This window comes from Lolium perenne, chromosome 2 (assembly GCF_019359855.2).
Source record: "Lolium perenne isolate Kyuss_39 chromosome 2, Kyuss_2.0, whole genome shotgun sequence".
NCBI lineage: Eukaryota > Viridiplantae > Streptophyta > Magnoliopsida > Poales > Poaceae > Lolium > Lolium perenne.
The window spans coordinates 125,366,935-125,383,704 of NC_067245.2; the positions used below are offsets into that span (position 1 = coordinate 125,366,935).

General features: G+C 46.6%; 1 protein-coding gene across 1 annotated transcript; it reads right to left on the minus strand.

Moving 5' to 3' along the window:
* Window positions 1–744: 744 nt before the first annotated feature.
* LOC127333496 (COP1-interacting protein 7) lies at window positions 745–7,875 on the minus strand. Its single transcript, XM_051359874.2, has 10 exons — window positions 7,464–7,875; window positions 6,800–6,979; window positions 6,610–6,730; window positions 6,488–6,527; window positions 5,974–6,026; window positions 5,810–5,871; window positions 5,373–5,525; window positions 3,673–3,857; window positions 1,796–3,270; window positions 745–1,302 (listed from the first exon to the last, which is right to left on the minus strand). Exons 1-10 carry the CDS (start codon window positions 7,520–7,522, stop codon window positions 1,012–1,014), a joined length of 2,619 nt encoding a protein of 872 aa, XP_051215834.1. The 5' UTR covers window positions 7,523–7,875; the 3' UTR covers window positions 745–1,011.
* Window positions 7,876–16,770: the final 8,895 nt, after the last annotated feature.

Genomic DNA, 16,770 nt, shown 5'->3' on the forward strand with positions numbered 1-16,770 from the left:
TTTCCTTTTACAATATTTTGAAACAACATATCAATCACATAAATTATTTATACAATATTTTGATATAGTTTACAACAAATAGAAATAAAATTATTCATACAATATTCTGATATAGTTTAACACAAATAGAAATTAAATTATTCATACAATAATTCAAATTAAATCATTCATTGTTGATGGTGGCCGTGTCTATTGCAAGCAGGGGGCGCGACAACGACGGTGGCGATAGCGATCTAGAGGGCTAGGAGTCAGCTCAAGCGTGGGTGGGAAGTGGAGAAAACGGTGTGTCTGGCTGTGCCACGCGCGAGTTCTGACGTTCCGTAGGCGCCGGCGCACCCGATCCACGCCCTCAACGAAGGGGCCGGCACAGGATTACCGACGTCTCTATTGGGCTCAAAAACACGCCGGCACTTTTTGAGGCACACCGGTGAGCCCATTTTGGGACACCGGCCCCGGGGCGCCCGGTGGAGATGCTCTTAACAGACGGTTCAGTGTACCATCACCTAGGTACTGACTCGTTAATCTCAGGTACTGATTACTGTCCTGGTACTGAATAATGCTTACCTAGATGCTTGGTCCATAGATGAATAGAATCTTTGCCCTGAGGAATAAATTGTTACCTTAAAAAAAGGTAAAATTCGGCTGAAAAAATCCTCCACTGTCCAGACAAAGTGTTACGCTGTCTTCCCATGTGAACGCCCGGCCATCTGTGTCAAACACTGACCGGAACCTTCTCTAAATACATACATAGACAATATAGCATATTATCAACAAAAATAGATTCAGAGTTATTACAAGGCACGTTCAGGTTCAATCAAAGAATGAATATAATCATGCCAATTCAAAAGTACAATATCAGGCCACTGTAAGAAAGCTCCCTTTCCATCACCAATCTTGGAAACACCACCCTTTTCCTGTACAAAATGTTGCATAGATCTGCTCCTTGGTTCGAGCATGGGGTTACCAGGCTGAATAAATGACAGATACAAGATGTTACCCATGGAGTTTAACTCATGCCAGGCTTCTCCTCCGTGAGTGGTCTGTGGTGATCGACTTCGGATTCGAAGGATGGTCTGTCCCAGCAAAGCTTTTGGGCTCAGCAAGCCTCTTCAGTCGCTCACCCAATGGCTCGGTTGTCCCGCCACTTTTCTCTTTCTTCGCACCAGTAAATGATGGAGCTGATTTACTCAGGCCATTTGTGTGCTCTCTGCTTGCATTTGTAGAATCTTTCCCACTTCTTGTAGCGATCCTCTTCTGCCTCTCTAATTTAAGCCTCTCCAAACGCTTCATTTGCTCGTCTTCCTGGAAGTGAGACAAGCCACTGGGAGGTTAAATATACAGATGGAACAACCACGACAACAAAAAATCAATTCAAGGTAGAACAAGACCAGAGAAATCTCGAGAAATAAAACAAATGGATTGAATGAACATCTGTAAATATGTCAAAGAGCAGGTTGCTAAATCACATAAAAAGTCAGTTCATTTTCTGGAGATACTATACTATATTTGGAGCTGATAAGACTTCTGCATTCTACAGTATGAGACCAATAAAGTGCAAAAGTGACTGAAATTCTAAATTAAAAGTACTGCCTGCCTAACATTCCGTGGATTATTCTAATAAACTCTAGGAGATTGTTTTCACTCAGATATGATTGGAAAAAAGGAACACATTGTTTTCACTCAACTGGCAATAGGCACAGATAACACAACACATTTAAATCATGCAAAAGAGGAGTTTCAACTTCCAAACAAATCAAATGGAGATAAGAAGAAAAGGAATAAAATACGCCACTACCTGCTCTTTCTTCAGTTTCAGAAGGTCCGCTTTATATGCTCGCAGGTTCTGTGCACGCTTTTGTGCATCATTTAGTGGAGTCTTTGGAGCTGAAAGTCTCCTCAGCAAGGCCTCCTTCTTTCTTTTATCCAAACCGTCCTTTGCATTCTTTAGCTTCTGTTTCTCAGGCTTCTTTGCGTCACTATCTATACCATGTGAAACATCCTCTGCATTTGTGTCTTCGACCTTAACAATTGTCTGGATCTGCATGTGGCTATCATAATCCATTGATGGGTCATATCCAAATGAAGCATTGTCAAATCCACGATCTGGGATCAACTGGTCTGGCTCATAGAAAAGTTTAGTTTCAGATTTCCTGTCTGGTGTCTTCTGGATGCTATATGGAAGCTCAACATCTATGTCAATAGCAGTTCTGTTTTCTGGTCCATGGTTATCTTGTGAGTTGGATCTAACAGGAATCATAAACGACTCATCAGCCACACCATGCACGTTCTTGTCCACCTGAGTGGGACTCCTATACCTGGCTTCTGCAAGAGGATCCAACGAACTCCTCCTGTCTATTTGCCTGCCCTGACCATAGACCATGAAGTCGTCACTTGTCCCACTCCTGTATGCTCCACCACCAGCTTCTATCTCCTTCATTTCACCATTCATATAGCTTCTCCCTTCCCCCGACATCACTAGTTCATCATTAGACAGAACTCGCATAGCTCTAGTCCTCCCATTCGACGACTCAAAGCCTACTGCCCCTAGTTCATGGAAATTACCAGAGTCTCGCCCAGTTAAAAGAATAGGATCAGCAGTATTTACATTCTTTTTTCTGCTTGACGGGGGCTCTCTTTCACCAGAAAATAGTTCAGCATCATTAGATCTTGTTTTTTCTTCTGCTTTTAGCAAGAAATTTTGGAATGAACTCCAGTTTCCTTGGTCAGCATCTTGGCCAAAAGATGCTCCATCGTCTCCAGAGCCCATAGCAGTTTTCCTACCACCGTTTTTCTTTGAACTTGAGCTCTTATGCTTCCCGTCTCTTGACTTAGTGTGTGAATCATCGCTGTCCTCAGACCCAGCATCAGAACTTGACTGTGACTCACTCTCTGATGAACCATGCTTTTTTGATGTTACATTTACATTCCGGATAACAACTATACTAGGTTTCTTCTTCCCTGAGCGCTTACCCTTCTTATGTGACTTGCGTCCATGAGTACTCTCATTTTCTGAACTGCTATGATCACTTCCATCCTCCAGTGTTTCCGAGTCCTTACTGTCTGATGAGTGCTTCCTCGATGATCTCCTTCCCGAGTAGTGATGTCTTGGGTCATCCGCAGGAGGATATGGAGGGTAGTACGGATTCGCTCCAGGATAGTATGGCATGCCTTGCATATGATAAGGTGGGTAAACAGCTGCACCAGATGGAGGATGCATTGCCCATGGGGGATATGCCGCCTGATACCCTACCTGCTGAGCGGATTTTTGATCTGTGAAGCGAAAAGATATAACTTTATAAGCTGCAATGACCTTAAATCTTATATAAAAACACCCATGTTGAAATCAAAGGCACTGCAGCTTAACTGCAGCATATACTACTTACATGTTAACACAATACTTAAATGTAAAGATTCTTTCTGTTTGCAGATGAGATTTGTGAGTGCATTACCACTTCACAAACATCACTAAATTAAGAACAGGATGGATTAACATTGCAGATTGATATGAAGAGTACATGATAATCCAGGTTATCATTAGAGAGGAAAAACAGAATAGCGTCCCAACAAAATATCTCTTCCCAAAGATGAATACTTACATCTCGGAAGTGCCTTCAACCAATGTTTAAAATGTAAGTGAGGTACTTTTTTCGTAAGTTGTCGCAGACTACATACCAGCTTTAGCAGCATCCTCACCATTGGCTTCACCATTGGTAGCGCTGTCCCCCATAAACATAATGCCTGATGGATTAAAGGGAGGAAATTCAGAGCGTATAGACATTGCTTCAGGTTCAACTTCAATCCATTGTCCTGTCTCATGCTTTTGCTTCCACAGTTCAATGAACTGTGAGCATGCCCTCCTGTTTAATTGGGAACATGGGAGTGGTTAGCATGCAAGATATCGTGATGAATTCAGTACTAATATGCTGAAATAACTATGTTTCCGGTTTTTTAGAAATACCGATGCAGGCTACATACAATATTAAATTGTTATAGAACAATAATTATTATTCCCTCCATTTCAAATTAGTTGATGCAGCTTTGCTCAGATTGCGTATCTAGAGACCTCTTCTTTTTAAGCTGAACACTGAGTTTCCTCACTGCATATTTTTAGTTTTTATTACTGTATAAAAAGTAATTATTTACATGGCTGATGCTAGAGGATAGCCCCAAAGAAAGAAAAGCTAGCTAATTATACAAAGCTATCTACCCAGGTCCTAAGCCTCATATAAGATTTGCGCTTAGCCTTGTGGACCAATAAGGCCAGTTCAACCTTGAATTTTCGCCTGCAGCGATTTTTTTTTCTCGAACACATGCCAAAGCATGCGCCATTATATATTAGAAGAATCCATCGAGAAGACGGGAGCATACAAGGTGTAGCAAAGCTACAAGAAATTCAGAGAAAGCGAAAAAACTTTACAGGGCTAACTTAGTTAGGCCTACTATCCCTGGTCTAGATTATCATCAGGAGGTCTAGCATGTAAGGGTAGTCAACGAAGCGCCCTGGCGCCGGCCATCAACCACAGGTTGGCCTCATCTAGGATCTACTGAACCAAGTTATGTCTGTTGAGAGTTGCGTTCTTGAATACTGCATCATTTCTGGAGTAACCCCATTGAAAATAAAATCATTCCTAGTTGTCCAGATAGCCCAGGAACTAGGTTAGCTCATTTTGGAAAAAAGATTGCGTCAACTAATTTTTGGCTTTCTTTTATTTCTGCTGGGTTTCATTTCTAGCCAACCCGAACTTGCTTGGGAAAAGGCTTTGATGTTGTTGTTGTTGTTGTTGTGGAGTATAAATTGCAAATTTGCAACCACATCAAGTTCAAGAATAACAATAGAATGCCTACCATCAGTAACACAGTTGCCTCTACGGTATAATGTTGTAGCTGTTCTTGTTGGCAGTCAGAGATAATATTTCACATTTAAATAAACCCCCAAAAAAATCTGAGGTGTCAGGTGTCGGATAATGCTATATAATTGAGAACACGTTAAAGCACTCCAGCACATTTAAATAAGCCCCTAAACACATTTGAAGTATCAACATTATTCAAATTCCTCTACAGAATACCAGTCAGAGATGCAATCTTCAAGGCAAGTTAGGAGCCCTAGTGACAGGTTTAAAGCATGCAAGGTATAAAGATATGGTTGTGTTTGCAATAGATATGATAATCCCATTTGCTCGACCAGCGTTTGCCTAATTTAGTGTTTGTTTGACCGTTTTGTCTAATTTTGTGACCATTTTTTTACAGCAGGCTATAATATAACTATCTAAGCAAAGTACAGTTCAGAACCACAGACTGCAAAAGCGGTTCAGAACCGCAGGCTATAATATAACTCCTGCATACAAAGAACTAAGTAGTGAAACACCACTTACATCAAACGTGAAGCACCAAAGCGCTCTGCAAATGCAATCAAGTAACCTAAGCTGTCAATGTCAAATCCAGCTGCCACAGAACGAGCAAAAGCCATAGCCTGCTCTTTCCGCAAGACATTTTTACGGGTTTCAAGTACTCTGAGTAACTGAACTCTGCAAAGTTGTATACAAAAAAGAACAAACTAATATCAGCAACTTTCAAGTGTAGGATAATATTAAGTAGTAAGCGAAACTAACTGCAATCTTTGGAGTACTATGCCATATAACAGTAGAGATCGGAACAATAAATAGACAAATGAAGACTCACGATTGATATTTCTCACTAAGATGTTGAAATAGAGATTTATTTATGAATTATATGAGTTTATCATGTTTTATTACATGAAGACTTCAAAAGAACAATTCGTGAAAGAATGTTTCTTTAGTTATTTGCATACTTTGAATTCTCCTCATGCACTGTAGTCTCATCCTGCATTGGTGGCGTAGACTCTGATTCAGGCTGTTATCAATCAAAAATCATGGTGCAATCATAATGTTAGACCATGATACATATATCATATATGGGAAGAAAATAGGCTATTATAATTACATATGGTCACACCTTGTAGAGAACAATCGCCTTATCTGCATCCATATCATATTTTGTGCGGTTACCTATTATCAGGCACGTTATGTTAGGATTTTTTATAACCAATAAATAAGTCTCAAGCTACACTAGAAACAATAATCGAAAGTGTTAAACAGTTCAATCCCTTCTCCAGTCTAGAGAAGTCGTTCACTGGTTGAAGTAAGATGTTAAAAACATATAAAAGGTCAATCATATAACATTAACACAGGCACTAAAACACCGAGTTTTGAGCTGTAAATAATAGTAAAGCTTGCGCTTGAATCACATAACATTAATTGGCCCCTCCTCCATACAGCCTAACAACTTTAAAGTTGCGTTCCATGTACCTAACTCAATAATGCAGATGTATAACGGCCAGACTGGATTGCCACTTGCATTCTTATATTGTTGATGGTTCGAGGAGATACGGTTAAATATGTATACATTTCTCCACAGGCATGTACTATGATTAAAAAAAGTCAATAAAGGCGGTACAATGTTATTGCACCTTCATTGCTTTCCGTCAATTTCCCTCCATGGTCTTCTACCTTCCGAATGGCAAACAAGAACATGTCATCTTTCTGAAAATAACAACTAGTAGGAACTCATAGGCTCCAATTTCACACTTACAGATCTTAAGCCAAGACTATCATTGCTCTGGACAGCGATGGCATCCTCGAGCTGCAAGATCTCAGACTCTACGGTCGTGACACGCTCAAGCACCTCCGGAGTACTAACAAAGCGCACAAATCTGCAGAGGACAAGAATGAAATTACCTAACTGGCAACCGACAAAAAAAAATTGAAATCCAGACACGAACCTCTCCACGGTGCCTCTGGTAAACCAAGGCGTGTCAACCCCTGAACTCGGTTCAAGCGTGATCGAGTATCCTCCCTTTGCAATCTGGTCTTGGGCAGCCTTGAGGTGTGCCAGGAACGGCTTTAGCAAGCCGGAGGCTATCTTCTCCTTCCGGCCATTCACTATCAGAACCAAATCAAACCTGAAAACAGAGTGCAAGGACAGCTCCCATCAAATAGAATCTCTGGGATGGTGACTCGGCTAGTAGTCTAGTATTGCTACTCCCTGAAGCATTATTAAACAGTAAGGAACTTCCATGATCAAGAAAAGAATACGGGGCATCAATCGGCACTGGAATTATCAGATCTATTGTAATAATTAAACTAGTGTTATGAGAACTGCAGGCCCAATAGAAACAACAAAACATATTGTACTCCAAAACGCAACCAAATTAGAACTAGAACCCTATATCTTAGGACAGGGAATCTGATTAAACCAACTCTCCAATCGTCACTTGTGACCAAATTAGGAAACCAGGGAACCATCGGAAATCTTAAGCTCTTTCTTTTTTGTCTAAAAGCATAGGACACACTGTTCTTGCTTCATACAAAGAGAACAAAAGCCCAAAGAATGCAAAGATGCGCCAAATTAGAGCCTCTTGTTGAGCAGATCTAGGATGCTCTCACCTGGTCCTGGTCGGGGTGAGCTGGAACACCGCCGCATCCAGCCGCGCGTCGGGCCTCATTGCTGAAGAACTCCACACAAGAGCTCCACAAGCTCCTCCTTGGTTTCCCACCACCTTTGTATCAGATCTCGCCCACAGATTGAACCAAAAAAAGGAGCAGGAATTGCGAGAACCGACGCTTTGCTTGGGTCAGATGCCAACCCCCACCGAGGGAAAGGGACAAGCAGCAGCGAGAGGAGAGTAAAGTGGGAGGCTGCTATAAGCAAATGCGGCTTTCGTGTGGAGCGAAGAAAAAAATCGAGGGAAATTCAAGAACATGGCATGGAGCAGAGGGGAATGTGAGAGTAATTAAGTCGCATACTGAGAAAGAATTAAGGAGGCAATAAGTATTATTGATAACGGCAGAAGAACAGTGCGAGATCCGGTGCCTTGCTTAAGACAAGGCACGGATGAACAGTACCATGCCTTGCTCTCCTGGACGTTAGATCGAAAATGGACGAACAAGATCTGAGCCCTGCAGCAACACACTGTAGCGCGTGCACTGTGCACAATACTGTAGCAGATGTCCTGTAGCAAGCGCACTGTAGATAGTACTGTAGCTTATGCACTGTGTGCGGTCATCTGGCCATTGATTCTCAATCCAGTGGCAAAAAAAGGGGGTCAAGGCATGATACTGTTCATCCGTGCCTTGTCTTAAGCAAGGCACTGGATCTCATGGTGCCAGTGGCATTTATCAGTGGACAAAAAATTGCCAAAAGACGTATTTTTCACTTTGATCCCTGCACTTTACTAATATTCGTACATAAAATAAAATAAAGGTTGGTCGCTGGAAGAATTTTTTTAGAGCTTGCAATTCCGGTGCTTGTCGGGAGAAGGCGCCATTTCAACCACCGTTACAGCGTGACAGCCGACACGCAAACAAAGCAGCGGAAGAAAGGGATTTTGACAAAGGAAGTCACTGTGTTGCAGCTGTATCGCATACATCCTAACAGACTAAGAGCATCTCCAGCCGCGTCCCTCAAAACGTCCCTCAAAGCAATTTGGGGCGCCGGACCAAAAAACCGTTCCAGCCGCGTCCTCTAAAGCCCATTTTTGTCCAACGCGGTCCGATACGGTGTCCGGCGCCCCGACCCCGTCCCGCCGCGTCCTCCAAAGCCCATTTTTGTCCGACGCGGTCCGATACGGTGTCCGGCGCCCCGACCCCGTCCCCGTCCCACATGGGACGCTCCGGGGACGCCGGACACACCGAAAAGCGAAGCGGGCTCCCACATGTCGGCGACTATTTGCATAAATCGTTGGTTCGCGCCTCTTTTCTCGTCGCTCCTTCCTTCCCGCGCCTCCCACCCCACCGCCGCCGCTGGATTTTGGGCGTCTGATCTCTGCTGAGAGTCGGCACCGTTGTCGCGGCTGGGGCTCCCGCCGGTCGTGTCGCCGCCGCCGCCCAACAAGGTCCCGAGCACGCCGCCACAATTCGCCCCACCTCCGCGCACAGAAGGTGCTCGACGACTTGCCATGTAGGCGCGATTGGCCGTTGTTTGTTGCGTCGTCTGCCTCGGCGCAATTTTAACCATTGATTTTGCTTTAGCCATGGACAGCGACGATGAGATGCTTGCCCTGCTGCTGGAGGACGAGCAAGCCTTCGACGACGACCTGCGGGAGCATTTGCTGATCATCGCGTTCCTCCAGGACATGGTTGACGCTGAGGCAGAGAAGAGGAAGAGGCCGCGCCGCGGAGGATCAAGGCGGGAAGAAGGAAGTCGAAGCCCCGGCAGAGGATGGAGGGGCATGCCATGCTGCACAACGACTACTTCGCCGATGATGCAACACATGCCGACAATTTTCGGCGCCGGTACAGGATGAGCAAGGGGCTGTTCATGAATATCCTCCACGGCGTTCGAGAGTTCGACCCCTACTTCAAGCTCAAGCTCGACGCTGTAGGCGTTGTCGGGTTCTCGTCCATTCAGAAGTGCACCGCCGCCATGAGGATGCTTGCATAGGGAGAACCTGCCGATACACAAGACGACTACCTTCGCATGAGTGAGTCTACTGCCATTGAGTGCATGTACAACTTTTGCCGAGCTGTGGTGGGAAAGTTTGGCAAATACTATTTGAGAGGGCCAACTGAGGAAGAGACTGCAAGGATCATGGCACAAAATGCTGCCAGAGGATTCCCTGGAATGCTTGGAAGCATCGATTGCATGCACTGGGCATGGAAGAACTGCCCGTTTGCTTGGCAAGGTATATACAAAGGGCGTCATAGATATTGCAGTGTGGTGCTTGAAGCTGTGGCAGATTATGACCTGTGGATTTGGCAGTCTTCGGTGTTCAGCAGACTAGTGGAAGGGCATGCTCCACCATGCAACTATGAGATCAATGGCCACAAATATACCAAAGGCTATTATCTAGCCGATGGTATATATCCAAAATGGGCCACTTTTGTCAAAACTATCTCGAATCCATCAGGTCTGAAGAATTCCCACTTTGCTACGCGACAGGAGGCTTGCAGGAAGGATGTCAAGCGGGCATTTGGTGTGCTTCAAGCACAATTTGCCATTGTCCGGTACCCTGCTCTAAGCTGGTCTCACAACTAAACGTGGGAGGTGATGCAGGCTTGTGTGATCATGCACAACATGATCATCGAGGATGACCGCAAGAATCATGCTAGGTCACATGTTGGTCCCTATGAGTGTGAAGGCCCTCTTGCGGAGGTTGATCATGAGTTGCCTGCAGATTTTGCTGATTTTCTCGCCATGCACGCAAAGATCCGTGACAGCAATGTTCATGATCAACTTCAAGCTGATCTCGTTGAGCATTTGTGGAGGATCAAAGGAAATACCGTGGCACCTTGATGTAGCATATAGCCCTATTTATTATATTTGTTTACTTCTTTTATTGTTTGTAATAATTTAATTTGAAAACAATCCTCGCAAACATTTTTATTCATATGCTTTATTTGATAAATGGTTCTGTGTTAAAAAGAAGTATTTTAAATGTTTGGGGGCGGCGTTTGGGGGACGCGGCTGGGGAGCGACGTCCCCCAAAGGCGGCACGAACAAAACACGTCCCCCAAACGCTCAATCCGGCGCGGTTTGGGGGACGCTTTGGGGGACGCGGCTGGAGATGCTCTAAGAGCATCTCTAGCAGAGCCCGAACTCGTGGCTGAAACTGAATAATTTCGGCGAGAATAGGGTTTCGGTTTGGAGATGGGCTAGAACGGAGCCCGAACTCGCGGCCTGGTCCGTATAACGAGTTCGGGCCCCGAGAAATCGAGTGGTCACTCCGTATTAAAAAGGGTCGCGGAGGGGAATGTCGGGGGGATGGCCCCCGGTAGGCCAAGACCATGGCAAGTATGTCATGATAAAACATTTGTGTACCGGATTAAAGATCAATCCGGATGCTCAAAGTTGAGTGAGAATTGTGCTAAGTTAGTACGAACCGGTATACCAGGAGGGGAATGCCGGAATACGATAAACATAAGAGATTGAGATACAAAGACAAAGATGCCGGAGCTCTAAGGTAAAGATACCGGAGAAAAAACCGGCATAGGCTCAACCGTAACATGTCGGCATTCCAGTCAAAGATTCCATCAAGGACCAAAGGAAAGGATGAGCGAAGCACTTCAGGTTTAATCGAAGCCCTGGCGCCAAAGCAGAAGATAATGTAAAAGATACCGGACGAGGTCATCAGTCTCTGATTAAAGACAGAACCGGCGTCACTAGGGCTAAAGTAGCTTTATAAGTAGCTTAACTCATCAAAGATTCCATTAGGGTTTCTTCCCATGTAAGCCACCTCTCCCCCTATATAAGGAGAGGAGGCACACCCCTACGCGGGACGGTTCACGGAGAGATCCATTAAGTAGCGTGTAGAACAGGTCTTGTATCGTACGTTCTTCAACCTCAGGCTTTCGGCCAAGTTAGGCAATACATACCGGATTTCTGTCTCTTTTTCCCTTTAACCTTACCCTCATCCGGATCCTCAAGCGTACATTCGGCCCCAGCTTAAGCCATCCTATGACATCTGTTGTTCCACCACGACGACAGTTGGCGCCCACCATGGGGCCAGCAGCTGCGTTTGCTGGAGTTCATATTCGGGCGGGCCTCCTCACCGCTTCCGGCGAGCGCGTGGTTTCTGGCCTCATCCAGCGCCTCGGATCGCTGGATTTCATCAACGACAATGCGGGGTGCTTCGCCAACGGTGGACGCTTCCCCAAGAATGGCCGCATCTTCGAGTTTGGCTCGCACCGCATCTACTTCGGCACCGTGCCGGAGCGCCAGTACCCATCGCTGGTGCTGGTCGCGCCGGATCAGCCAAGGCCTGCAGCTGCCCGCGGGACGCGCACCGACTGCGCCTCCGGCGGCGTCGAGGTGATGATGGCTGGCGCAGGAGGCGCTGGCAAAGGAGCTGCTGAGGAGGACGCTGCACAAACCAAGTCTGGGCGCACGGCGAAGCCACCGACTGAGCGCGACGAGAACATCGCCGGCACCTCCAACGCGCCATCGGCAGCAACTCCGCTTCAAGATGCTATGAGCGTCTTGGCCACGCCCATCGCGCACAACGCCGATGTCGCGGCCACGCAGGTCGAGCTGGAGGCGCACCGGCAGACGCTGCTTACCGGCGCAGCGGATGTCATCCGAGCCCAGCAGGAGCTCAACCTAACTCTCCGTGAGTATAATGCAGCACATGGCTTTGCTTCTGTTAGCGCAAATCATGCTAGAGTAGCAGGCAACTAGCTTAAGGCTCGTAACTTAGACCAGGATCTGCGCCGGGAAGTTCTTTCCGGTACGAGTGTGTCGGTATCTTTGGGACCGGTAGAAAAACCTAAGTACAGCAGTCCGGATAAAACAATTAAAGCTGCTAGAGCTGCAGTAGAGGCATGTGAGTCACTATTAGGCGATGCCTTAGCGAAACAACAAGCTCGAGTAAGAGAGTTACTTGATATGATTGAGGCACAAAATGATGAGCTGGCCCGGAACAACAAAGAAGCCGCAGCATCTCAATCAGTTTGTTCGGAAAAAATGCCGGAAGCAAGTCGCATGGGCAGGTCTCGTCCCCCCATCCTGACAAAAAAGAGAAAAATAAGCAAATGCACAGAAAATGACTGTGTATGATCCGGTTTTGGCCGGAAAACAAAAAGCCGGGCAAAATGATGCCGGCAGAAAAAGCCAAGGGGCAGGCCGTGGCTATGCCGGAAATGGCTATGCCGGAAATGCTTATGCCGGTAAAGGTGAAACCGGGAAAAATTATCGAGCGGCTAGAACAGCATACGCCGATGAAGAAATGCCACCACCAAGGTACCATAGAGGAAATGCCGCAGTGCCGGAACAGTACGATGAAGCCGATTCCGGAATGGAAAGGGTCAGATACTACCGGAATCCTTTGGGAGAACGTGTTGGAGAAAGATGCCTGCCAGATCGAGACGCGCGGCACAAGCTGGACAGAGAATATTTGTCCAAAATGATCGGAGCTGAAGGCCCACCGGGTCCGAAATGTTTTGGCCCCGGGATCATGAGGGAAGAGCCACCGGTGCGTAACTTTCAGCTGCCCCGAGACACAAGAACATATGAGGAACCACCAAGCCGAAAGATTGGCTCGCTGATTATGTTACAGCGGTGTATGTCGCTGGAGGTGGAGGAACCGCAGCTGGCGGAGGAAATCGGCGCTGGGCGGTAAGATACATACCGTCAGTACTGTGGGACCGGCACGCATTTGGCTGAACAATTTGCCAAAGGGAAGCATAAATGGCTGGCTTGAATTTGAGGAAGCATTCGTGAGCAACTTCAGCAGCACATACCGGAGGCCAAACAGACCGCAGCAGCTTGCCATGTGCCAGCAGCGCGAGAATGAAACAGACCGGGATTATCTGACCCGGTGGAACTCAACAAGAAACTCTTGTGAGGGTGTGATAGAAGCACAAGCAATTGCTTGGTTCTGCAATGGATGCCGGAGAGGCTCGCCGCTGTGGCAAAGGCTACAAAAAAACATGCCAACTACCTTGGCAGAAATGATCTGGGTGGTTGAAAGCTATGCATTGGGAGATCCAATGCAACCGGCAATCGCGGGTGATCCTTTGGCAAGAATCCCACCACGCCAAGATCAGTACTGGAACAATCACCATAACAAAATAAGAGAGGATTTCCCGGATAGAAGATACGGAGTGCAGCATGTGGCTGCGGTACAAGATAACTCCGGAGCCGGCGGGAGCCAAAGGCAGAAAACCGGAAATCAGCCATGGGCTGGCCAGAAAAAAATAGTGGGTGGAGAAAAAACCTTGGCATGATCAGCAAAAGTATACCATTGAATCCGCAATGGAGCAACCGTGCCGGTGGCACACTCCTAACCCCGCGAAGCCGGCAAATCATTTGACAAAAGATTTCTCTTGGACCAAACACTTGATGGTAAGGGATACAGCGAAAGATGCTAGAGACCAAGGCTTTGATGCATTGCCACCACTGCCACCGTTAACCGGGGCAAATGCACAACCAATTTTCGCGCAGCAAAACAAGCCGCAACAACAACAAGGGGTTCACCAGGTGGTGCAGGATAACAATCGTCCACCACCCCCCATGCCGCTAGGCCGGAATGTTTACCATGATCCGAATGTGTGTTGTGTCGTCTTCGTAACCGAACCAAGAGATCGGCAAAGTGTGTATCACCGTTCCATGGAAGTGAATGCGGTGATACCGATAGTACCAAAGTACATGTTGTGGTCAGAACAAGAAATCACTTGGTCGTTTAAAGATCATCCGAAAGTGATGCCTAATCCGGGTGGATATGCTCTGGTGGTGGATCCGATCATGCACGGACCAACATCGCGAGTCCGGTTCAGCAAAGTGCTGGTGGACAATGGTAGCAGCATCAACATCATGTACCGGCACACCATGCATACCCTTGGCATAACTCCAAACATGTCGGAGCCAAGTCACACAACTTTCCATGGCATAGTTCCGGGACTGTCATGCTCCCCGATAGGCAAAGTCCGGGTCGATGTGCTATTTGGTGGCAGAGACAATTGTCGTGTTGAAAACATTTTGTTCGAAGTAGTTGATCTCGACAACCCTTATCATGCTTTGCTGGGGAGACCGGCATTGGCTAAGTTCATGGCCTCAACTCATACGGCTTACCTCAAGATGAAGATGCCGGTACCAAACAGTCCCTTAACCGTGGTGGGAAATTACAAGATCTCGCTGGAAACCGCTTCCGCCGGATCGAATCTGGCCGAATCGCTGGTCATAGCGGAAGAAAAAAGGAGAATTCAAACCGCAGTTGCGCTGGCTCAATCCTACCAGCTGAACTTAGCGGCAATGAGCGGAAACCTTGGCACACCGGCTTTCAAGCCACCAAAGGAAACAAAGGACATCGTGCTGGATCCGGCTTACCCAGAGCGCACCATTCGTATCGGTGCCGGCCTGAGTGAAGCATAGGAAAGCGCGCTCGTCAACTTCCTCCGTGAGAATCCTCTTTGCCTGGTCTACTGATGACTTGGTGGGTGTGCCGAGGGAGTTGGCTGAGCACTCTCTGAACGTCCGGAAGGACGTGAAGCTGGTAAATCAACCTTTGCGCCGGTTTGCTAAATATAGGAGGAAGATCATCGGAGAGGAAGTAACAAAGCTACTGGTTTCCGGTTTCATCGTGGAAGTTCTGCATACCGAATGGCTGGCAAACCCGGTGCTGGTCCAGAAGAAGAAGGAAGAAGATCTGAAAGCACCCAAGGCTTGGCGCATGTGCATTGACTACACGCACTTGAACAAGGCATGTCCCAAGGATCCGTTCCCGCTACCCCGATTGATCAAGTGATCGATTCCACCGCTGGATGTGAACTGTTGTCTTTTCTGGATGCTTATTCCGGTTTCCATCAAATTCCCCTGAAAAAGGAAGATCAAATAAAGAATGCTTTCATTACCCCACACGGGGCTTATTGCTATGTCACTATGCCCTTTGGTTTGAGAAATGCCGGCGCAACATACCAGCGCTGTATGCAAAAATGCCTTCACGATCAAATTGGCAAAAATGTGCAAGTCTATGTCGATGATGTCGTGATAAAAACTAAAGTAAAAGATACTCTGATCAACGATCTGAGACAAACATTCGATAACTTGCGAAGGTTCCGGATGAAACTTAATCCGGCAAAATGCACGTTCGGCGTACCTGCCGGAAAACTGCTCGGTTTCCTGGTCTCAAGCCGTGGCATAGAAGTTAATCCGGTTAAGATTTGGGCCATTGAAAGAATGGTGTTACCCCAATGCCTCAAAGATGTGCAAAAATTTACCGGATGCTTGGCATCTTTAAGCCGGTTTATAAGCCGGTTGGGAGAAAAAGCTTTGTCGTTGTATGCCCTAATGAAAAAGTCGGATACTTTCGTCTGGACCTCATAGGCAGACACAACATTCAAGGAGTTGAAGAGAATGTTAGCCACAGCTCCGGTATTGGCTTCACCTTTTGGAAAGGGAACCCATGTTGCTTTACATAGCAGCAACAAACCGGGTCGTAAGTGTTGTGGTTGTGGTAGAAAGAGAAGAGGAAGGAAAAAACCGTGCAGAGACCGGTATACTACCTGAGCGAGGTGCTCTCCCTCTCAAATAAAAACTATCTGCACTACCAGAAAATGACCTATGGCATGTACATGGCCGCCGCTAAGCTCAAGCATTACTTTGAAGAGCATCCGATGAAGGTGGTATGTGAGGCGCCTATCTCGGAAATCATTGGCAACAAAGATGCCAGCGGCCGGATTGCCAAATGGGCAATTCAGCTATCACCATACGTACCTGCCTACGAAAGAAGAGATGCCATAAAATCATAAGTTTTGGCTGATTTCCTGGTTGATTGGGCTGAAATGCAGTACAAGCCACCTAAACCGGAAATTGACTTTTGGAGGATGCACTTTGATGGATCAAAGCTCAAAGAAGGTCTCGGTGTCGGAGTAGTTCTCACCTCACCAAAGGAAGATCACTTGAGATACGTGCTGCAGATACACTTCAGGGCATCAAACAATGTCGCTGAATATGAGGCTTTGGTCCAAGGGCTCAAGGTCGCAAAAGAAGTTGGAGTGCGCCGGATCATTTGTTACGGTGATTCAGATCTTGTGGTGCAGAAGTGTTCCGGAGATTGGGACGCAAAAGATGCTAACATGGTCGCATACCAGTTTTATGTGCAGCAGATTGCCGGATTCTTTGAAGGATGCGAGTTTCACCATGTGCCACGAGCGGAAAATGAAGCCGGGAACACACTCTCCAAGTTGGGCTCGTCTAGGAAAGAAATTCCTTCCGGAATAGCTTTGGCTCACCTCCGGAAGCCATCAATCAAACCAAGTC

Excerpts from the sequence above, each read along its gene's own strand:
- LOC127333496 (XM_051359874.2), bottom strand. The coding sequence starts at position 7,522 with ATGAGGCCCGACGCGCGGCTGGATGCGGCGGTGTTCCAGCTCACCCCG. Across the intron at positions 6,027-6,487 it reads ATTGACGGAAAGCAATGAAG|GTAACCGCACAAAATATGAT; the intron begins GTGCAATAACAT and ends GCCTGATAATAG. Across the intron at positions 5,872-5,973 it reads AGGCGATTGTTCTCTACAAG|CCTGAATCAGAGTCTACGCC; the intron begins GTGTGACCATAT and ends GATTGATAACAG.